Source organism: Saccopteryx leptura, chromosome 3, assembly GCF_036850995.1.
Source record: "Saccopteryx leptura isolate mSacLep1 chromosome 3, mSacLep1_pri_phased_curated, whole genome shotgun sequence".
In the NCBI taxonomy this organism is placed as follows: Eukaryota; Metazoa; Chordata; class Mammalia; order Chiroptera; family Emballonuridae; genus Saccopteryx; species Saccopteryx leptura.
In genome coordinates, this window is record NC_089505.1 from 371,654,523 (window position 1) to 371,675,999 (window position 21,477).

Sequence of the window (21,477 nt, forward strand, 5' to 3'; positions counted from 1 at the left end):
TGGAGTTAGGTGTCCCCTGCCAGGGGCCTCATCCTTGGGAGGGGCAGAAAGGGTGGGCGTGGATGTGTACATGGGTAGACCCACAGACAGAAGATAAAATGTAGTCAATTTTATTCTCCTTAAACCACAAAATAGAGTCTTTGGTTGTACAAACATCACTAGTTACAGTCTTGCCAAGAGGTCCCGGCTGGGGAGGGGGCAGTTAGTGGCCAGAACTCCTCAAGAGTCTCTTTAAAATGCTAACACCCAGGTTAAAAGACTTGAGGCAAGGGTGGTGTTGGAGCTGGCAGGGTCTCCACCACAAGTCTGAGAAGAGATGCAGACCATCTAGGAAGGCACCGGGCCCAGGCCGCGGCGCCCCGGCCGCATTGGGCGGCGGCTGCTGCACAGTGTCACCTCCTCGGGGCCCATGGCCTCTGGTGAGGGCCTGCCCAGAAGCACCATGGCTACCTCTCCATCCTCCTCCTGCAGGCCTGGCAAGCAGAGGCAGGGAAGGAGTGAGGTGATGGGGGCCATGCACCCCATGTGCACCCCTGGCCTGTCCAGGCAACTCACCTGAGCTGGGAGATGGCTCCAAGGACCTCAGCTCCTCAGCAAAATCTGGGGACTGTGGCGGGGAGAAGGGATGGGTCAGAGCTCTGCCCCAGACCTGCTGAAAACCACCCATGTGAGCCTGGGTGGGGAGGCCCCACACCCCAGGAACAGGTCTGGCCCCAGAAAGAGAGACAGGGAAGGTGCCAGAGGCAGGGACAGGCTGGGTGAGGTCCCAGCAGCGGCGCGGGGCTGTAGGCACAAGGGCCGGGAGGGCCCGGTACCTGCATGTCATAGACAGGTCTGGAAGAAGGCAGGGCGGCGAACACCCTGTAGTCGAACTTCCTCCCAGACAAGGCCTTGAGAGGACAGCGTGAGGGAGAGAGGCAGAGGCAGAGAGCTGAGAAGAGGAGCAGGGGTGGGGTACGGGTGGGATCCCTGCCCCCATGCCACCTGGACGGGGTGGGGAAAGGCCGCGGCCGCTGGTCCTCACCAGACGTCCAGGGGAGGTGCTGGTCTGGGGGCTGAGGTCTGGGGAACAAGAAATGGTCGTTGGAAGAGGTCTGTGCTGCAGGCCAAGCCCCCCACGCCTATAGGACACACAGACCTTCCAAGGGGGTGGGTGACGGGGTGGGTGCGGGCGAGGGGGCCTCAGCCAGCCGCTCCAGGGGCCCACGCTTGCTCCGGCCCTCCTGGGATTTGCTGAGAACCATCTGTGCGCGGAGGGCGTCCTGCTCCAGGGACTTCATCCTGCAAAGAATGGAGAGGCGAGGCTGGGCGGAGCTGCAGGGGCAGTGGGCGGGGCTGTGCGGGCTGGAGGGGGGCAGTGGGCGGGGCTGTAAGGACTGGGGGCGGGGCTGTAGGGCCAATGGGCGGGGCTGTAAGGACTGGGGCGGGCGGCAGTGGGCGGAGCTGTAAGGACTGGGGGCGGGGCTGTAAGGACTGGGGCGGGGCTGTAGGGGCAGTGGGCAGGGCGGGTGGCCGGGGGCGGCGCGGGAGGACCTCACCTCGCTGCCCTCCACAGAGCCCGCTTCTCGGCCTCCAGGGCGCGGCGTTCCGCAGGGGACAGTGCCCGCTCCGGCACCGGCAACTCTGGGCTCTGCACGCGCAGCCGCTCCTGATGGCGCCGCTCAGCTTTGGCCGTCCGCACTGGGGCGCCGCTTCCCAGGGGTGGAGGGGACGCCGGGACGAGCCTGGATCAAGGGACAGGGCAGGAAGGCCAGGTGGGCGAGGCCCCGACGGGAGGGCCGCGCCTGGGGGACAGGAGGTGCCTGCCCTTCACCCGCCTCACCCTGCAGCAGGGCCCTCGGCCCAGGGAGGTTCCTCCTCTGGTTCCTCGTTGTCCGGGGCCTCCCCTTCCAGCCCTGCGTCCACCGCCTCCCGCAGCATCTGCGCCCTCTTCTGTTGCAGCTTTCGGGCTGGGGGGGAGGGGAGACCGGCTTAGGGACCAGCCCCTGCGCCGCCCCCCGCGGTGGCTAACCGCCAGCTCACCTTCCTCCTCCTGCATCTTCCGAAGGTCATCAGCACCCACCAGTGACACACGCTTTGGGGGGCCCTCCGCCTGGGGCACCCGCACCTCCAACTCAAAGTACTTCTGCCGTTCTCGGAAGGAAAGCTGCTCTGGGGAGGCGGTGGGCCCAGGCATGGGGGTCTGTGGGGAGGGGAATCTGAGACGAGGGCAGCTCTCTGCTTGGGCTTGCACCCCCCACCGCATTCCACACGGAAGGTGCTCGCAGGTGGGGATGGGCAGCCAGCACACGTACGTGGGTAGTCGGGTCCTGGGGTGGGTGCGGGCCGGGCACCGCAGCGAAGGTCCTGTAGGCCCGCTTCACATCAGAAGGCAGCTCATCCGGGGAGGGTGGGGAGGGGGGCTGGGGGCGAGGCTCTTGTGAGCTGCGCTGGAACAGCTGTCGAGGCTGCAGCCATCACACCCCAGCCCACACCTGTTCCCCCTGACTGCCTCGTACCCCCACCCCCCACAGGTCAGGGCACTCACAGAGCAGGGATCGCCTCTGCCTCTGCCCCTGGAAGCCGGGGAGCCCCTTGGCCAGGCCTGAGCCAGTGGCTGGATCACCCCGGGTTTTGTCTGCAAAGGGCAGGGGCAGGACCAGAGGGAGGGACCAGGGATTCAGGTAAGGAATGAGGGAATAGAGGGGGAAAGATGGAGATGGAGCCAAGGTGGCAGTGGGGTGGGTGACCAGAGTCCCCATGCAGCAGAACCAGGGAGCTTGGCAGGCGAGGAGAGGAAGGGGCAGGGCCAGGTCAGCTCCCAGGTACTGGGGAACCCTTGACCACCCAGCCCCATTTGCCCAGGGAGCCACAGGAAGCTCCCTACCCCCACTGCCAGTCAGATCTGGCAAGGTGCCCACAGGCTGTGCCCTCCCAGAGAGGTGGCACCGGGGGCGGGCTGTCCCATCACAGCACTTTCCCAGAGAAGGTGCTGCACACAAGCATACCTCTGCACTGTCCTCCAGCCCTCCCCCCAATGGACACTCACCTGCTGGCTGCCAGGGGAGCAAGGGGCCTCAGCCATCTTCCCTCCAGCGGCCCTGCTTGGTACCTGGAGGAGCCAGGAGCCAGGAGGTGGGTGAGGTGAGGGGACGACAGGGCTGGGGGCCCACAAGGAGTTGGCGGGTGGGGTGCCTGCTTTGGTGGCAGAGGCTAGTCTTCAGCTCCCTGGCCTGACAGGAGCCCCAGATGGGCCTGGACTGTTGCTCAGCCACATCCTGGGCCGACCAGGCCCCCCCTCCACCCACAATGCCAGGAAACAGGGAGGCCTGGGGCATGCTTGGCCTCTGCTCTCCCCCTCCCCACCCCTGGCATGTCTGTGGCCGAGGGCTGTCAGGCGCTTGACGAGAGATGGGAAGAGAGACCAAGACCACGCGGAGACGGGACAGAGTAAGAGCTGGAGGGTGGGGGCTGGGGCAGAGGCGCTGAAGCCCTTGCGCTCCGGGCCGAGGCCGTGCGCTGCCCCACAGCTGCCCTCCCGAGTCTCAGAGGTACCCGCCTCCTGCCAGCCACCCCAGCTGTGCCCCTTTGGTCAGAGGACCCTGGGTCCCTACCCCTCCTGGGGGCTTCTGGTTGAGGGAGAAAGTGAGGGAGGGTCAGCTCCTCTCCCAGCGCCTTCTGGTGCCCCCCTGCCCACCACTCACCTTCCCGAGGGCTCTCTCAGTGGCGCTGGCTAGACAGCCTCTGGGAGGGTATTTATACCTCTCGGGAGGAGCAAGGACTAAACGTCCACCCTGCCCAGTCCACCCCCAGCCCAGCTGTCACTGCCAGGCCTCTCCCCCCAGCCCTGGTCTCCACGGCTCCTCGCAGCTGCTCCAACCAGCCCCCCCCGTGGTGGCCTGTGCCCTGTCCCACTAGGACCCGATGGCTCTGCCCTGCCACAGGCCTGCTAGGAACCCCCTGGCCTGTATGCTCCCCACACCAGCCTGCTTGCTCTGTGAGTCTGGGCGAGAGACAGAGGGGTGGGGGTGACGGCCTTCACAGGCCCCCCCCCAGCCTCTGGTTCTCAGCTGTAGAGAGGCCACAGCAGCACCGGCCGCATGGCTCGGCTCAACAGTGACAAGGGACACAGCTCGAGCCAGGTCGGGAGGTGGAGCTCCAGCCTGGGTGCCCTGGCCAGTCCAGCACTGTAGGCCTGACCTGGGTTCCTCTAAAGCCCACTCTGCCCAGCGAGGGCTCGCCACTGCCATCTCAGGCCTGGCCCAGGGGCAGGAGCCCTGTGGTGTCCACCCAGAACCGCTGTCCTTTGGGGTCTGACGTGGAAGGATGGAGCTCAGGCAGGGATGAGCCAGCAAACAGGTGGGCAGAGTCCAGACCACAAGTGTGACCCAGGGAGATGGACCCTGTGCTGGGCACAGCGGCCAGGGCATGGCCAGCAAGCTGGGTGGACGCAGGGGTGAGGAGGGCTATGTCTGTGACTGAGCGTGGGGCGGGCAGCTCTGAGGACCACGGAGCAGGGTCTGGGACTCAGCCGCCCACAACCCCTCGGGCTGTGTCCACCCTGCATGCCTAGCAGGGAGGGCCTGCCAGAGCTCAGAACCAAGGGCCAGCATGTGGGGCAGCAACAGCCAGACACTCACTGTGGCTTCTGGTCCCCACTGTGATGTCTGGCCAGGCGGCTCCTTCTCCTGTAAGCAGAGCAAACAGTGGTCAGTGACCTGCGGCCTTAGTTTCGCCGGCCCTGGGGCCACTGGCCGCAGGTGGTTCTGACCTTGGTGGGGCCCTCAGGGCTCAGCTCCCGGTCAATGGAGGAGATGCTTTCCAGGCTGTTCCGGCGACCGATGCCTGCCGCAAAGGGGTTGGCGATGACACCCGGGGACACCTGAGGGGACAGCAAGCATGTGCCTGGTGAGGGGTCTCCGGGGAGGCTGTGAGCACTGCCGGCTGCCCAGGAGAACGAGCCGCTGTCTGTGACACAGGGTGGCTGCAGGTCATGTGGGACACGTGCTGGGACGCTGAGGCAATACAGGGTCCCGCTGCTGGGGGGCTGGGCACACTGACCCTGCACAGCCACCCAGCAAAGAATGGGAACACCAAGAGGAGGGCAGGGACGAGGCGCTCGGTGACTCAGGGCACTATCCACAACAGGCCCGTCTGATATCTGCAAGGTGAGCACCGGGAAGGCTCGGACCCTAAAAGCCTGAGCCAGGAGGCACCAAGTGCAGTCTCGGTCAGGAAGTAGCAGCCAGGTGGGCCCAAGTGGCGGCCACGAGCACGGAGGTGTGAACACAGGCTCACTTCCCGCCCCACGGGGAAAAACGGGCCACTCAGCCTCCAGCAGCAGCAGGAACCAGAGTTGGGGAGGCACGGAGAACCCCTCCACGTGGACAGGATGTCTCATTGGGGGCCAGAACCTGCCCGCTGGCTGTGGCGCAGGAAGCCTGATGGCAGTGACCACCAGAGGGCTAGGAGCCTCTGCAGGAGGGCGAGGAGGGGCGAGGGTCAGCAGAGAGGCCAGCACTCGGGTGGAAGGCACAGGGGAGGGAGGGGGGTCAGCAGGGAGGCCAGCACTCGGGTGGAAGGCACAGGGGAGGGAGGGGGGTCAGCAGGGAGGCCAGTACTCGGGTGGAAGGCACAGGGGAGGGCAGGGGGGTCAGCAGGGAGGCCAGTACTCGGGTGGAAGGCACAGGGGAGGGCGGGGGGTCAGCAGGGAGGCCAGTACTCGGGTGGAAGGCACAGGGGAGGGCGGGGGGTCAGCAGGGAGGCCAGCACTCGGGTGGAAGGCACAGGGGAGGGCGGGGGGTCAGCAGGGAGGCCAGTACTCGGGTGGAAGGCACAGGGGAGGGAGGGGGGTCAGCAGGGAGGCCAGCACTCGGGTGGAAGGCACAGGGGAGGGCGGGGGGTCAGCAGGGAGGCCAGTACTCGGGTGGAAGGCACAGGGGAGGGAGGGGGGTCAGCAGGGAGACCAGCACTCGGGTGGAAGGCACAGGGGAGGGAGGGGGGTCAGCAGGGAGACCAGCACTCGGGTGGAAGGCACAGGGGAGGGCGGGGGGTCAGCAGGGAGACCAGCACTCGGGTGGAAGGCACAGGGGAGGGCGGGGGGTCAGCAGGGAGGCCAGCACTCGGGTGGAAGGCACAGGGGAGGGAGGGGGGTCAGCAGGGAGACCAGCACTCGGGTGGAAGGCACAGGGGAGGGCGGGGGGTCAGCAGGGAGGCCAGCACTCGGGTGGAAGGCACAGGGGAGGGCGGGGGGTCAGCAGGGAGGCCAGCACTCGGGTGGAAGGCACAGGGGAGGGCAGGGGGGTCAGCAGGGAGGCCAGTACTCGGGTGGAAGGCACAGAGGAGGGCAGGGGGGTCAGCAGGGAGGCCAGCACTCGGGTGGAAAGCACCCTAGAGGCAGTGGCACCTTGGGCGAGGATGGCTCAGTGACTGTGAGCTACAGGGGCCACACAGAGAACCAAGGTCACCAAACATGGAGGAGTGTGACAAACAGCTCCAGCAGGCATGGACATGTGACTGACTGACAAAACCAAGAGATTCAACAGCAAAAACTCAGGCACTCGGCTCCTCAGCATCCCAACTGAGTCAAAGCCACCGGCAGAACGAGGCGGGTCCCCAGACCCGGCAGGATGTCGCTCACAGGAGGGCTGAGCAGCAAGTCCATGTGACGCTGGAGTGTGAGATGCCCGTCCTGAGTCACAGGGACTGTGTGTTGGTGTGCATACACTTGCACAAAGAACCCCAGCCACTGAGGGCCTGACACCATGACACCCGATGGCCACGAGCACACCAAGGGCCCAGATCTTGGCTTCAATACCACTTTCCAATAAATGGACTAGTGATCCTCAGAGAACTGTTACTGCAGGGCTGGTGGGAAAGCACAGGTGAGCCCAGGACGTCCCCTGTGCCAGAAAGTAAAGGCAGGTGGGCCATGCAGAGGGGCAGGGACCCCTGGAAGTCCGTGCTCAGCAGAGCTGGGACCATCTGCACATCGACACTGACAGCACCAATGACAGACTGTCATCCGTGACGTCAGGACACCATCACGGATGCACTAAGGGCAAGTTGGTAACACACTTGCTCGGAGGAGGGAGGCTCCTCCTCACAGCAGAGAGCCTGGGAGCACCCACCACGGAGCTGGTGCCAGACACGTCCATGAGGCTGAGGGGGCAGCGAAAATCTGATGACTGGGACATTCAGACACTCTCAAAGACCTCCCACAAAATAGCTATTAATTTCAAAGGGGAAAGAGCCACTTTGTAGCGGGGAAGCCACCCAACATTACCGTGAAGATCATCAGGAACGGGACGAACTGCTCCCCATGCACCTGCCAAGAGTGTCCCTCCTGTGAAGATCCTGCCCAAGACGCACCCACAGACAGACCCACAGCAAGGGGCGCTTCACACACTGGTGGCCGTGCTGGTCAGAAGTTCAAGGCCCGTGTCAGGAGACTGCTGGTATGCCCCGGCCGCGCCCTCCGCTGGGAGGTGAGACGCACATGGGGCTGCCCAGAGAGGCTCTTTTCTCTGAGTTTAAAATTACTTTACGCATTCACTTATATTCCTGAAGAAGGCATGAATCACAGGGTAGACCAACACCAATGGTGGCCTGCTGGGGCACAGGGTTAAGCCAGACCCCTCACGTGCCGTGCCGTGCTTTTGGGGCCACGTGAATGGGAGGGTTACACTATTAGGAAACAAGGTTTTTCAAGTTGGCAGCAAAACAACATGAAAAATTATTTCAAGTGACTTAAAAACTCAGGATTTGAGTGCACATACTACTTGGGTAAGTAAGTCCTAAAAACAAAGAAATCTTAAATTGCTCCCAATGTTTTATTATTAGTAAGTAGTAATATTGGTATTGAAACCTGAAACTACTGTGTAATTATGGTGATGATGTCTAAGAATTCTCAGTGAGAAAGCCACAAACATAAAACCACAAACCTGAGTAGAAAGCCTACAACCTTAAATAGAGATTGAAAATAACACTACAAACATTTTTTTTTCTACGAACATGCTCTCTCCAGGCTCCATCAGCACAGAGACCCACCAGGGACACCAGTAATGGCGGACGGCAAGGATGCCATCAAGTGACAGGCATTAGGCCACAAGACCTGGGAGCCGCCCTGCCCAAGGAGTGAGACATGAGCACAGGCGTGGAACACACGACCCCGAGTTCATAACCGCAGTCAACAAAACCAGAGAGCACCGCCCAGCCACCCTGGGAGGTTTCCCAGGCACCAGCTGGTCACTCAAGGTGACAAATGCAAGAGCCGTGCTGTGTTCATGATGTGTTTCAGGAGAGCAGCTGATAAAGAAGCTCTCCCTCAGGCAGGCTGCAGAAGCGCTGGCCACGAAAGGCATAACTAACGGATTCTCCCCCGAGTCAGGACCACAGAGGCGCTGCACAGAAAGGCGTGATGGAAACGCCAAAGCTGGCTCAGACGAGGCTCCTCACACACCACTCTGGCACGTGTGACAGGGGTAAGAAGACAGAAGGAAGAGGATCAAGGGGGCACGGCCATAGAAGGACACCAGTAAGAGTGTCCTCCGCCTTGTCCCAGACACCTGAGGGTCAGGGTGTCAGAACTCTGGGACGCACAAGTGGCCGACAGAAGGCGGGTGGGAGCAGTGCTGTCTCCTGCCGAATCCTCCCGACCACCCCAGGAGGTGATGAGCCTGCTGCTCGGAGGAGGCCCCACAGCAAGTGTGAACAGGACGCAGCAGCTGCAGGGCAGGAAGAAGCACGTCCCCAGGGCAGTCCCACACCACCCGCTGCTCGGATCACACTGGGGAAAGGCGGCCAGGGCGCAGGTGACACGAAGACAAGTTTACAGAATCGAAACACAGGAAAGCTGTTGACAAACCCCGACTCCTACAGGGGTGGACAGGTGCTGGCCCCCTGCCTGTGGAGCCAGGATTCCACCCTGTCCTACAGGGGTGGACAGGGGCTGGCCCCCTGCCTGTGGAGCCAGGATTCCACCCTGTCCTACAGGGGTGGACAGGTGCTGGCCCCCTGCCTGTGGAGCCAGGATTCCACCCTGTCCTACAGGGGTGGACAGTGCTGGCCCCCTGCCTTGTGGAGCCAGGATCCAGGTGGCAACAGAGAAGAGCCTAAGGTGAGTGACTCAGCTACTCAGGTATCAAACACACCCCGAAGTGACAGCATGTAAGAGAAGAAAGTCACATCCAGATGCAGAGCCCGGGTCACGGACAGAGGGACCTGGCTAGGACCACGGCGGTCCCCACCCCAGGTCACTGGGATGACGTGGGCTAAAGCTGCACTTAAACCGCAGAACCGCTAAAGGGAAACAGATGAGAGTGTCGCTAGCCCCGCATGGGGAGGCATTCCTGAGCAGACACCTGAACAGAGGTTGTGAAGGAAATATGAGAAGACATCATTCAAAGAAATTTTAGACTTCTGTGACTCCAAAGACAGCATTCATAAAGAGCGAAAGTGACAGCCCTGGATGGGCGGCTCAGTTGGTCCCAGTGTCGTCCCAACATGCCAAGGTTGTGGGGTCGGTCCCCGGTCAGGGCGCACGCAAGAGTCAGCCAGTGAGTGCGTGAATAGTAGAGCAGCCATTGATGTTTCTCTCCCTTCCCTCTCTTAAAAAAAGTGAAAATGGCAAAAACACTTGCGCGCAGTAAGACAAGACATTTACATCATGAGAACCACTGCATGCACGTCACGTGACAAGACACTCCCTGAGGCCAAAAGACACAGAAACAAGATGACACCACCTGCCCGACCCCGGGACAGATGTGTGTGCTGCACAGAAGCTCCCGTGGGCACAGGTGGCTCCACGCCCGCTGGGACCCCCACCAGACAGCCGTGGGCGTGGGAAGCACACGTGCAAGCCCTCAGGGCCACCAGGGCGGCAGCCTCCGGTCAGACAGTGAAGCCAAGTGTGGCCCCAGAGCTCAGGGAGTGTGACCGGTCACCCCGAAGCTGCACTTACTCTCTCTCTGAACAAAAAGCTTGAAAATAGTATTAACTAAAATTGTCTTAAGTAAGAAACAAAGGCAAAGCACCTTCTGGGGAAGACACGGCCCAGGACCTAAGCCCCCCACACAAGCAGTCCCTCCTTAGGAACCCCCCAGATCCCCATGAGGATGAAGGCAGACACGAGCACGGGGCTCCAGGGCCTGCGACGCATGGCCTCCAGACCAGTGTCCAGCCTGGAGCAAAGGACATGGCTGCAAACCCTGCTCTCCCCACTACTGTGCAGGGACAGGCCAGCAGGAGGTCACATCCGGAGATCTACTGAAGACGAGCCCATCTGCAGGGACCACGCCATCCCAGAGATGCTGCCAGCAAGCACCCTCACGGCTGAGCTGTGGCCACTGCGGGGGAAAAGCCACCGCCTGTGTGGGGCCACTAGCAACGCTGTCACACCAGCTGTGCCAAGGGGCCCAGAGTGGTGGGGAAGGAAGATGGCGAGACAGCGCGACCCCCTTGCTTTGAGCGGAGAGGACACCGCAGGGGCCTGGCTCTGTCCAGGATACGGACCCCCTTGCTTTGAGCGGAGAGGACACCGCAGGGGCCTGGCTCTGTCCAGGATACGGACCCCCTTGCTTTGAGCGGAGAGGACACCGCAGGGGCCTGGCTCTGTCCAGGATACGGGCCGGGCCAGGCGGCAGGCCCCAGGAACCCAGCCGGGTTCCCCTCACACACCCCACTCTGGTTAAGACCTGGGCAGTGAGCTCTCCACTGAGGGGCTTCCCAGGCCGAGTTGGACGGGGTCCCCACAGGAGTACAGGCACCATCTCAGGAGCCCTGGTCTGGCTGTGCGCCTGGCTCTGAGCCGGCCTGTGCGGGCCTAGTGGCCACGCAGGGTCGGAGCTGCCTACTGGCGGTAGGTCCTTCACCCTCTTCTAGTGTTGGCCGTGCCACCTGCTCATGCCCCCGCCTGACCTGGTGCTGCCCGTGCCCCACAGCCCCACCCAGCCCGAGGGCCACAGGACTGGCTGTCTGACCACATGGGGTCAGCTCGCTGCAACTCCTCCAGGTCACGCGGGGGCACTGACCTCAACAGGGGCGGCGGTGCTGGTGTCGAAGCCGTCGCAGACGAGCACGGTGAGGGAGTCCCCCGCGTTGCGCAGCAGCTGCACGGCCTCGGCGTGCGTGAGGCCCAGCAGGCTCTGCTGGTTCACCTCCAGCAGCCGCAGCCCCACTCGCAGGCGGCCATCGCGCCCGGCCGCGCCAGCGGGGCTCACCTGCAGGGACACCAGACCTTGCACCTGAGGCCTGGCCGCCCGAGGCCCCTCGTCCACTTCAAGCACCCGGCAGGCTTGCCCTCACCTTGGAGATGAAGATGCCCTCGTCTGTGGGGTCGCAGGGGTTCCCTGCGTGGCCCTTGGCGCCCCCACGGATGCTGATGCCCAGCTTCTCCCCTGGGGCTTTCTGGACACAGAGCTCCCGCAGGCCCGGGGGCGGGGGGTCCCTCCGCACCAGCAGGACCAGCTCCAGGCAGGGTCGCAGCAGCGCGCTCACGGCCTCCTGGTGCGTGGCCTCCCTCACGTCCTGCCCGTTCACCGCCAGGATGCGGTCCCCAACCTGCAGGCCACAGCGCGCAGCCAGGCCCCGGGGCAGCACCTGAGGGGCAGGGTGGGTCTGGTGGGCAGGGCTCCGATGACCACGCCTGGGTGCCCGCCTCGCACAGGCGCCTGCGGCCCCCTCTACCTTGGAGATGAACACGCCAGGCTCCTGAACTCCAAACGGGTGGCTGCAGTGGTCGGAGCCCCCAACGATGCTCAGGCCCAAGGGGCCCCCGGCTCTTGGCAGGCAGATCTCCTGGGGACACCATGGGGCGTGAGGGGCTGACCAGGACACGCCTGTCAGGGTAGCTAACGGGTGCTGCTCCAGCTCAGACGGTATACAGGCCCTAGGGCAGCTGCAGCTGAGGGATCGGGTGGGGCTGTCCATGCTGGGTGCAGGTAGGGCCGCTGGAGAGGACGCTGTGCTAAGGAACGAAGCCCCAGCGTCCCAGGACCAGAGCGGCCACTCTGCCACCTGGAGATGTGTGGACATGGAGGAGGCTGCAGGTGGGCAGGGGCCTCGGGTCTCACCTCCACTGGGTACGGCCCCTCCAGGGCAGCAGCAAGTAGACTGGGGGCCAGCCTCAGTGGCCCAGGGTCACCAGGGGTGGCAGTGACCGGGGCGGTGGCAGCAGCAGTGGGTGGTGAGGGGTGTGGTGGGGGGCTGGGGGAAAGGGCTCCCCCAGCTTCACGCTCCAGCAACAGGGCGATGGTCGGGGAGGCAGCAGTCAGCAGAGAAACCGCGTGGTCGTGCCTGGCCTCCGTCATGTCCACCCCGTTGATCTGTAAGAGCGAGGCTGGTCAGGAGGCTCCCTGGAGAACTGGGAGGGAGCGCCGGGCAGGCCCCACGGCTCCCACTTACCGAGAGAACACGGTCGCCGACCTGCAGCGTGCCCGCCCGGTGGGCAGCACCCCCCTCGGCGATGCGGGAGATGAAGATTCCCTGTGGAGGGCGGGAGGGAGCGTGCAGCAGAGGCTGGGACACGGAGGCTGGTGGCTGGTGCCGGCCCAGCCCCTCTGCCCCTGCTGCCAGGCTCACCCCGTCACCAGCCCGGTAGGGCGTGGAGCCTTTTCCACCGGCGATGCTGAAGCCTAGCCCCTTCTCGCTGCGCACCAGGCAAGCCACGTGGCGCTGCCGGAGGGGCCCAGGGGTCTCAGGCTGGGGCAGGCGCAGACCACCAAGCCGTCGGTCTCGGGGGCTGTAGTCATCCTCGGGCCGCAGAGGCGTGACGGTGACTGCGTTCTCGGGCTCCACCATCCGTTCCCGCCATAGCCGCATCTTCACAGTGGTGCCCGCCCCCCGCAGCGCCTCCACGGCCTGGTGGTGCTCCGCGCTGTGCAAGGCCACGCCGTTCACCTACAGACCGCAGTGCACCTTAGTGCAGGCCCCATCGCACGCAGGCTCCACCGGTGGGGCCCCTCCTGCTGGTCTACGTCTGAGTCCCAGAGACACTCTTTCCACTGTCCCTCGCCAGAGCAGTCCCACAGCCGAGGACGCCTGGGGCTGCGAGGGTTCTGACCCTGCCTCGCGAGGCTCTTCTGTCCTCAGCTCTCCCGTCCTCAGCTCTCCCGGCTATCTGGGACAGCACCTGTGCCACCTGGACAAACACCCAAGGGCCCCTATACACCTGCCAGGCCTGGGTGGCTGGGTGCCCAGGCAGGGGCTCCAGAAGAGGCATCCGATTCCCAACCCCATGTCCACTGGGGGTGAGACCACCTCCCACGCCAGCCCTCAGGAGCAGCACCCACTGAAGGGAAGTCTTCTCCAGGGAGAGCCAGCACTTAACCGGGGCCCCGTGAGTCTCCACCTGCCTAGGGTCTAGTGCTCGTCCCCCCACCCCCACAGGGGTGGCAGCCTGTGTGGGGACACTGTGGATCCTGAGAGAACTCAAGGTGGCCGGGGGCTGCTGACTCACCGCCAGGAGCTTGTCACCCACGCGGACTCCGGCCCGGGCTGCGGGGCCCTCCTCGGATACCCGCGAGATGAATATACCCTAGAGGACAAGCGGCAGCTGAGCCCAAGGCCAGCAGCCCCCCGGGCCCGTGCAGGTAGAGAGGACCAGGGTGCCGGACAGTCAGGGAGCTGAGGCTTGGGCCACTGTGGTCTCTTGAGCTACATGGTGTAGGTCGATCTAAAGGAATGGTTTCTGACCCAAACCAGGCTCAGAGGCAACTGGCCTTGGGGCAGAGCTGCCCTGAGGAGATCCCACCCAAGTTCAAGTGCAGCCGCGGGAGGGTGGTCAGCATGTGGGGAGGGTGGGACTCGGAACCCAGCAGCCAAGGGAGAGCAAGTGTTCAGGAACCAGGGAGGCGGCACAAGGGCAGCACCGGCAGAGAACAAGACATGAGGTTCCACAGTGCCCGCAACTGCCCTGCGAGCTACTGAAAGCCTCAGGGAAAACGGCCGAGAGGTGGGGAGAGGAGGCCGGGCGGGACGGGGAGGGGAGGAGAGGAGGCCGGGCGGGACGGGGAGGGGAGGGGAGGGGAGGAGAGGAGGCCGGGCGGGACGGGGAGGGGAGGGGAGGGGAGGGGAGGGGAGGAGAGGAGGCCGGGCGGGACGGGGAGGGGAGGGGAGGAGGCCGGGCGGGACGGGGAGGGGAGGGGAGGAGAGGGGAGGGGAGGGGAGGAGGCGGGGGGGGGGGGGGACGGGGAGGGGAGGGGAGGAGGCCGGGCGGGACGGGGAGGGGAGGGGAGGGGAGGAGGCCGGGCGGGACGGGGAGGGGAGGGGAGGGGAGGAGAGGAGGCCGGGCGGGACGGGGAGGGGAGGGGAGGGGAGGGGAGGGGAGGAGGCGGGGGGGGGGGACGGGGAGGGGAGGGGAGGAGGCCGGGCGGGACGGGGAGGGGAGGGGAGGAGGCCGGGCGGGACGGGGAGGGGAGGGGAGGGGAGGAGAGGAGGCCGGGCGGGACGGGGAGGGGAGGGGAGGAGGCCGGGTGGGACGGGGAGGAAGAGGGGGGCGGCAGGGGCAGCTCCTCACCTCGTCGTCTCCCTTGTAGGGGGTGGAGCCCTTGCCACCAGCGATACTGATGCCCAGGCCCCCCGTCTGCCGCACGATCGTGAGCGTCAGCTGGAAACAGAACAGACACACAGTGTCCAGGGAGGGCCGAGGGACAGGCACCCTGGGGGTGGGGGAGGCCCTGTCTTCTCCAGTGACACCTCTGCCAGGGTTGCCTTGGGAATGAGAGAAGCTGACCAGGTGCGCACCGCTGGCAGTGTGGCAGCCCAGGGTGCGACGGAGGGCAGCCAGAGGGGTGCCCACCTGTGGGGTGCCGAGGCCTGAGGCCCTGCAGACAGGCTGAGTGATGGAAAATGCCCAGTACCCCAGCCAAGACTGGCCTCCCTTGCCTGGAGGCCAGCATCTATCCCCACCCCATCCCAGAAGGTCAGCAGGCCCTCAGGGGCATGGTGGCGGGCAGGGCTCCTGCAGGAGGGCTGTGCAGGAGCAAGGGGAAGGAGGTGTGAGAGCCTGTAGCCCGGGAAGCGAGCTGGCAGCAGCCCGGGTGCAGAGCACAGAGCAGCGAGCAGTACAGACCTCTTCTTCCTCAATGCGAGCGGGCTCTATCAGCAGGTTATTGGCCTGGTCAAACGACACCCCCTGTTAGGACAGGACCAGCGAGGGCATGCAGGTGAGCCAGCGCCCGGCCCCGTCACCGCCGCACCCAGCCCGCTGCCAGCAGAGAGGAGAGAGACCACACCAAGCTCCCGAAGCCCGAGCACCAGCCCCTCGATCCCTGGCGTGTGGACGCTGCTGGCCCACCAAACAGGGCCGGGCCCCACAGCAGGCTGGGCCTGGCCTGGCCGCCCCAGATCTGACCCTCCAAGGCCCTCAGCTACCGTGGTATCGTGCTCATGCCCAGAGCAGAACAGCTCAAGTGTCAGACACAGGGGTGCTGTGGGGGGACAGGAGCCGGCAGGGCCTCACGTGGGCCCGTGAGCCAGCAGAGGGAGCCCAGCCCCGCGGAGAGCCTGAAAGGGCAGAACAAACAGCTAGGACAGCAAGACGGTGGCCGTCAGAGGCCCAGGATGGAGCTGCAAAACCAGCAGGGCCTCTGGGCCCAGCCCAGAAAGAACAGCAAAGTCAACAGCCCTTAAAGAGAGGTCTCTCCATTGAGCCCAGAACTGCCACGCGTGTCTCCGGAGACTGACGCCAGCACCAACCTGGGGGCTTGGCGAGAGAGTGACAACGCAGCCCAGAGGCCACGCTGCCTGGTCGGGGGGCGGACGGGGGGACCCACCTTGACAGAGGGCACAGAGACCACGGCCTCCTCCTTCTCGTCCTCCTCCTCGGCCACCGCCTCCTCCTCCTCGTCCTCGTCCCCCTCGTCCCCCTCGTCCTCGGCCCGAGGCGCCCAGGGCATGTGTGGGCCGTTGTGCCAGCCCCCGAGCCCCACGGGGCCCTCGCCATCGGTCTGCGCCCCCTGCAGCAGCGCCACGACGGCCTCGGGCTGGGGCAGCTTCGAGACCTTGAAGTGCTTCTTGTAGTGGGGCGTGTCCTTGCGGGTGAGCCGCTGCCTCCCGGCGGGCAGCGCCCAGGGGGCCTCCGGGGGCCCGTCCTCGTCCTCCTCGTCCCCTGGCGGCAGCAGGGTGTCCTCTGCGAATCGCACTGTGGGCTGAGGGACGAGTCTGAGGGCAGTCTGGCCCACTCCACCCCCCAAAGGCCCAGGGAAGTCTGTGAGCGGGAGGCTCGCAGCTCCTAAGGATCAAGGGCGGGGACTTCCGGTGAGGGGCTCACAGCAGCCTGACATGGGGAACAGCCAGGACCAGCTAGAGGGCCAGGGACAGTCTGTGGGGGGACCTGTCACGTCAGGAACGAGAAAGGGTGTGACCATGCTGTCGGGGGTAACCCTCACTGCCCCTGCAGAGCCCCCAGAGGGCGCGCCCTCTGGTGTGTCCCCAGCTCCCTGGCTGTCCTGCTGACACTGACACTCCTGCTTGGGGGTGGGGGGTCGAGCGGCCTCCACGTTGGCCTCACCTCCTCGTAGGTCTCTTCCTCGGACTCCTGGGCGGCTGGCGTGGCTTCTGGCTGGCTCAACCTCCTGGCCTCCGCCGCCGGTTCCTCAGGCTCGCCCTGGGAGGCTGTGCTGGTGGACAGGGGCGAGTCCTCACTCAGGCCGGACTCGGCGCTCAGCCTCCTCTCCTGTGGGGTGGGGTGGTCAGTGGCCGGTCAGCCTGCGAGGGGCCCTGGGCCTTCAGAAACCCCCTCAGGACGGACGATGCCCAGGGCCAAGGGGAAAGGCTGTGGGCTGATGTGCCCCTGCCCGTGCCTGCCCTCAGGCACCTCCTCCGCGGGCAACGGCGGCCCGGGCTCAGGTCTGCCGGCTTCTGTGCGCCGCTCCTCCACACCCCTCTTCATCACCTTCAGCTCGCTGGGGTGCGGCGTGGCCCGACGCTGCAGGCCCTGCAGGGGGCACAGGGGTGAGGGGTGGGCAGGGCAGGGTCAGGCGGGGGTGGAGAACAGGCCACCCCCCCCAGGGACCCCACCCCCTCATACCCGCTTCTCGGCCACGTCCTCCTCGGCATCCTCGTCACTCGTAGGGGCCCCCAGGAACTTGATGACGCTGACACGACTGAGCGGGGTGTCGCTCCAGCTCTCAGAGGGGCTGCTCCGCTGCCCCGGGTCCTCTGCGGGAAAGAGCGTCAGGCCCCAGCCTTGCCTGGGGCCACGCCCACCCCTGGGTCTCACCACCAGGCAGCACAACCTACCGAGGCTGGGCAGGGGCTGCTGGGGCAGCAGGTAGCAGGTGAGCACCTTCTCGCCGGTCTGGGCATCGTCCTCGGTCTGGAACCGGAGCATGGGCTGCGCCTGGTTCTCAGCCAGCCAGAGGGCCTTGAGGTTGAGGTGGGTGAGCGCGAAGGGCAGACTCTGCAGCCTGGGGGCCCAGAGCCCGTCAGCTCCGGAGGCCCGTGGCACAGTCAGCTCAGGGGGCTGGGCAGGGCAATGGGTGCTCACCGGTTTCCGGCCACATCCAGCACATGCAGCTCAGCTGTGTGGGCAAGTTCAGGTGGCAGGACAGCCAGGCGGTTGTCCCTCAAGGACAGGACACTAAGTGCCACACAGCCTCCGATCTCTGGTGGCAACACCTCCAGGCGGTTCCGGTCCACGTTGAGGTTGGTCAGCTTGGTCAGCTTTCCCAGGGAATGGGGCAAAGCCTGAGGGGGCGTGGAGTGGGGTGCAGGTAGAGGGACAGGTCAGTGGTCAGCAGGAGCCCACTGGGGATAAGGAGAAGGATGACAACCCTGAGGTCATCTCTAGCTGGTTCCGGTCTCCAGTCCGAGCAAACACTGGCTACCGCAGGACGGCCCCCACCCGCGCTCCTGCTCAAAGCCCTCGTGCTTCCTGCCTCCACTGCTGCCTCTGGAGCCAGCGCCCCCAGGGCGGAGGCCCCGCGCTGTGCCTACCGTCAGCAGGTTCTCCGTGAGGATCAGCTCGGACAGGTTCTCACAGTCTCCGATGGCCTCCGTCACCTCGCACAGGCGGTTCTGGTCCACCTTCAGGATCGACAGCTGCTTCAGCTGACCTGGTGTTGGGGAAAACAGGGCTGAGTGGGTTGGAGGGCCGGATGCCCACTCAGTGGAGACAGCCTGCCCCTGGTCCTGCCTTTCCAGACCCCTCCCGTGTCCTCCGGTGTGGTGTGGACACCCTCCCAGGAGCCTCGGCTCTGCCCGCGTGCCCAGGGGGCTCGGCCTCCCCGCTCCTCAGGCACGGCCTGCAGTCGCCCCATCCCAGCCTCAGCCCAGCCTCCGCCTCGGGACACGTCCGGGCACCCGCTGGTGCTGACCGATGCCGTCAGGAAGCCGCTGCAGCAGGTTCTGGGACAGCAGCAGGTCTGTGAGCAGCGACAGCCCCCCCAGCTCGGTGGGCAGTGCCTCCAGCCGGTTCTCTGACACATCCAGGCAGACCAGGCGACGCAGGCTCCCAAGCTCCTGTGGGCGGGCACAGAGGGTCAGGGCAGGGCCGGCTGGGGGTAGATGGGGGTGGCCACATCCTCACTCACCGGAGGCAGCGCTGACAGCTGGTTCCGGTCCAGCCACAACTCCCGAAGGTTAGGCAGCGCCCCCAAGGTGTCAGGCTGCAAGAACAAGGGGAAGGGGGAGTGGCCTAAGCTCACCTGCCTGCTGGCCCGCCCCGCCCCATGGCCCGCCCTCTCCGCACCAGCACTTCCAGATCATTGCCTCCCAGATCCAGCTGTTCCAGCTTGACCAGGAAAGACAGGGACCTGCACGGGAAACAAGTTTCCTCTCAGACCCGTGGTCCAAGCGCCCAGGCCTGCAGCCCAGCCTCCGCGGGTGGGGCGCCGGCCACTCACGCGGGCAGGGACTTGAGCAAGTTCTCCCGCAGCTCCAGGGTCACCAGGTTGGCGAGGCTGAAAGGGAGGCCGAGGTGTGGGGTGAGGGAGGCGAGGACAGCGGGGGCAGGGCTGAGCCACGTCCCCCACCCAAAAGAAGACTCACTTGCCCACGTCCCCAGGGAGTGCCTGCAAGGACACATCATTCAAAGCCAAGTGAGCCAAGCTGCGCAGCTGAGTGAAGCCCTCGGGGAGCCTACAGCACAGGAGGGAGGATTTCCGATGTTTCGGCCGGGGCCATGGGACCTCCCGCATGCCACGACCACCCTTACATGGCGACCACTCACCGGGACAAGGGATTCCCACTGAAATCTGCAATCTCCAGGGCCTTGCAGAACTTGATGCTCTCTGGGATCTCGGGGATGTCTGTGACAGGAGTGGGGGTCACCCGAGGAGCCCACAGCCTCCAGGAGGTCAAAGCCCTCCCGGCCAAGCCCGTGCTCCACCCCACACCCGTCCTGAGCTCCACACCGTTCCGGGACACGTCCAGCTCCACCAGCTGCATGAAGTTGGCCACCTCGGGAGGTAGACGCTGGATCTCGTTGTCACTCAGGCCCAGCTTGCGCAAGTTGAGCAGCCGAAAGAAAGGCTGTGGGTAAGCAATGAGGTCAGGGGGAGTGCGCCCTGCAGCAGGAGGCCCCTCAAGAGCAGACACAAGTTCCCAGGTCCTGGGTCCCCTGGGCCTCTGCTGCTCCGGGCCACAGAGGAACCCTGGGTCCTGCCACATCACCCTGGACTGCAGCAGGGAGTGCACACAGGGAATACCAGCGCACACATACCTTACTACAGCTCTATTGACAGGGGGCCCTTCACTGCCACAGGACTTGCCTCACCTGTTCAAACTTTAGCAGAGAAGTCATCTCCTCCTGATCTGGCAAGTCTCTGTTTACTACCCGGTGTGTTCCCTCAGGATCCCACCTACCACCTCAATCACCTCTTCCCCCCACCCAGCAGGCGCATCCACCGATGGCTTCTGCCGCTGCACCCTAGCAACCAGCCAAGCCCAAGAATAACTTGACAATCAGCAAAAGAAGTAGCGAGAACAGGAGACAGCCACATACACATGGTGTTGCGTGCAGGGGCTGCAGGCAGCGTGGGGGACCTGGACAAGACCGGAGGAACAGAACCCTGGCGTGTCAAAGTCCAGAACGGAGCCACACCCTCTGCGGCTCTCAGCCCCCAGGCACTGGCCCACTTAGCACCCTGTCTGCAAAAAGGAAATCCTTTTGTGTCTTGCTTCCTTTAGCCTCCTCTCCAGAAGGGCCTTACGAAAAGGAACGCGAGCTGATCCGAAGACACAACAGTAGGAAGTGGACAGAAAGCGGACCTGTCAGGGACAAGCCCCTTAGCGAGGGGGCTGCCCTACCCGACCCCAGCGCCCAGGAGGAAAAGAAAAGCAGTCCCGGGAGAAGGCGGGGCTCCCACCTCCAAAGTGGCTCGGCAAGTTAGTGCCTCCCCGCGGGCCGGGTTCACCTTCCATCGCCATCTCCCCCACGGGTCCACTTCCCCCGCGGCTTTCCCTCTGCGGCTCCTCCTCTAGGATCCGTGACCCTCCCGCCCGCAGGCCGGCACCTGGTGGCCAGCGCCGCCGGCGGGGGAGGAGGGGCGGCTGGCCGGCTGCAGGGACCGCGCCCGGCCCAGGCCCACGGAGCTCTCGGGCGGGGCGGCGGCGGCTCACCTTGGGCAGCTCGCGCAGCTGGTTGGCGTCGAGCAGCAGCTCCTCCAGGCTGCGGCTGTAGCGGTAGATCTCCTCGGGCACGGCCTGCAGCGAGCAGTGCCTCTTGTCCACCGACTCCACGTGCCGGTTGCAGCGCCACAGTGGGATGCACTTGAGCATGGTGCGGGCGGGCGGGCGGGCGCGGGCTCCGGGGCGGGCGGCGGCGGGGGGCGGGGCGCGGCCCGCATGGGCGCCCGCGGGGGGCAGAGAGGGGCGCGGGCGGCCCGGCCGCAGCGACGCTGGGCTCGGCCCGCGGCGGCCCACGCGGGGGGCCGGCCGGCGCTCAGACTCTCAGGGGACGGCGAAGGCGGCGGCAGTTCCACATCCCGCCCGGCCCGCCCCACCCGCTCGTCCACCGATCTGCCGCAGCCGGAACCGCCACCGCCGCCCGCCGGACTGCCCCGCCGACAACCGCCGGCCGCCGCGTAGCCCGCCGGGAAGCTGAGGCCCGCCCATCCCCGCTGGTACTGCAACCCCCACAAGGCCGTGCGGCGCTGACGCCTCCGAGGGCCCGTAGCCGTCCTGCGCACAGCCTGCCGGGAAGCTCAGATGCGGCCCTTGGCGCGAGGCATGGCGGGAGCTGAAGTCCGCCGAGGTCGGAGGTTCACCGCCTCCACTGCGTGCCAGCCAATCCCTTCTCCCGCCCCATCCGACCCCTCCACCGTGAGACCAGTGACCACGCGACCCAGCCCGACCCCTCCTCTCATTTGGACTTCGGAGGATCTGGGTCAGCCTTCTCCCAGCAATCCCCCTGCAACCGACAGTGGGGACCCTGCACAGAGGGAGCACCTTCCCCTGACGCCTACCCCACCGTCTTCTGCAGACATCGGAGGACAGGACCCAAACCGGCCCGCTGAGCGCCCTTCCCCCTCCTCACTTCTCTGGCAGCCCAATGAC

General features: G+C 65.4%; 1 protein-coding gene across 5 annotated transcripts; it reads right to left on the minus strand.

The window, feature by feature from the left end:
* Nucleotides 1–94: 94 nt before the first annotated feature.
* On the minus strand, nt 95–21,031 carry SCRIB (scribble planar cell polarity protein). Of its 5 annotated transcripts, XM_066379609.1 has the most exons (37): nt 20,542–21,031; nt 19,335–19,452; nt 19,151–19,229; nt 18,970–19,059; nt 18,825–18,881; nt 18,671–18,734; nt 18,513–18,587; nt 18,297–18,441; nt 17,917–18,035; nt 17,468–17,667; nt 17,221–17,387; nt 17,009–17,139; nt 16,796–16,915; nt 16,490–16,654; nt 15,753–16,127; nt 15,050–15,112; nt 14,495–14,584; nt 13,436–13,513; nt 12,559–12,876; nt 12,382–12,462; nt 12,051–12,302; nt 11,665–11,775; nt 11,284–11,577; nt 11,010–11,198; nt 4,751–4,861; nt 4,620–4,667; nt 3,029–3,091; nt 2,528–2,617; nt 2,295–2,402; nt 2,023–2,182; nt 1,823–1,949; nt 1,539–1,724; nt 1,139–1,281; nt 1,025–1,062; nt 816–890; nt 556–607; nt 95–473 (listed from the first exon to the last, which is right to left on the minus strand). In XM_066379609.1, the coding sequence occupies exons 1-37, from the start codon at nt 20,698–20,700 to the stop codon at nt 328–330; spliced, it is 4,887 nt and encodes a 1,628-aa protein (XP_066235706.1). In that variant the 5' UTR covers nt 20,701–21,031; the 3' UTR covers nt 95–327. The 5 variants fall into 5 exon arrangements, with proteins under 5 accessions (XP_066235706.1, XP_066235707.1, XP_066235709.1 ...); XM_066379610.1 differs by lacking the exon at nt 2,528–2,617 and having other exon boundaries at nt 2,295–2,438; XM_066379612.1 differs by lacking the exon at nt 2,528–2,617 and having other exon boundaries at nt 20,542–21,030.
* Nucleotides 21,032–21,477: the final 446 nt, after the last annotated feature.

Coding starts and splice junctions, on each gene's coding strand:
- SCRIB (XM_066379609.1), bottom strand. CDS start 20,700: ATGCTCAAGTGCATCCCACTGTGGCGCTGCAACCGGCACGTGGAGTCG. Junction 18,882..18,969: donor CTCCCTGGGGACGTGGGCAA/GTGAGTCTTCTT, acceptor CCTCCCTTTCAG/CCTCGCCAACCTGGTGACCC. Junction 16,916..17,008: donor AGGACGTGGCCGAGAAGCGG/GTATGAGGGGGT, acceptor TGCCCCCTGCAG/GGCCTGCAGCGTCGGGCCAC.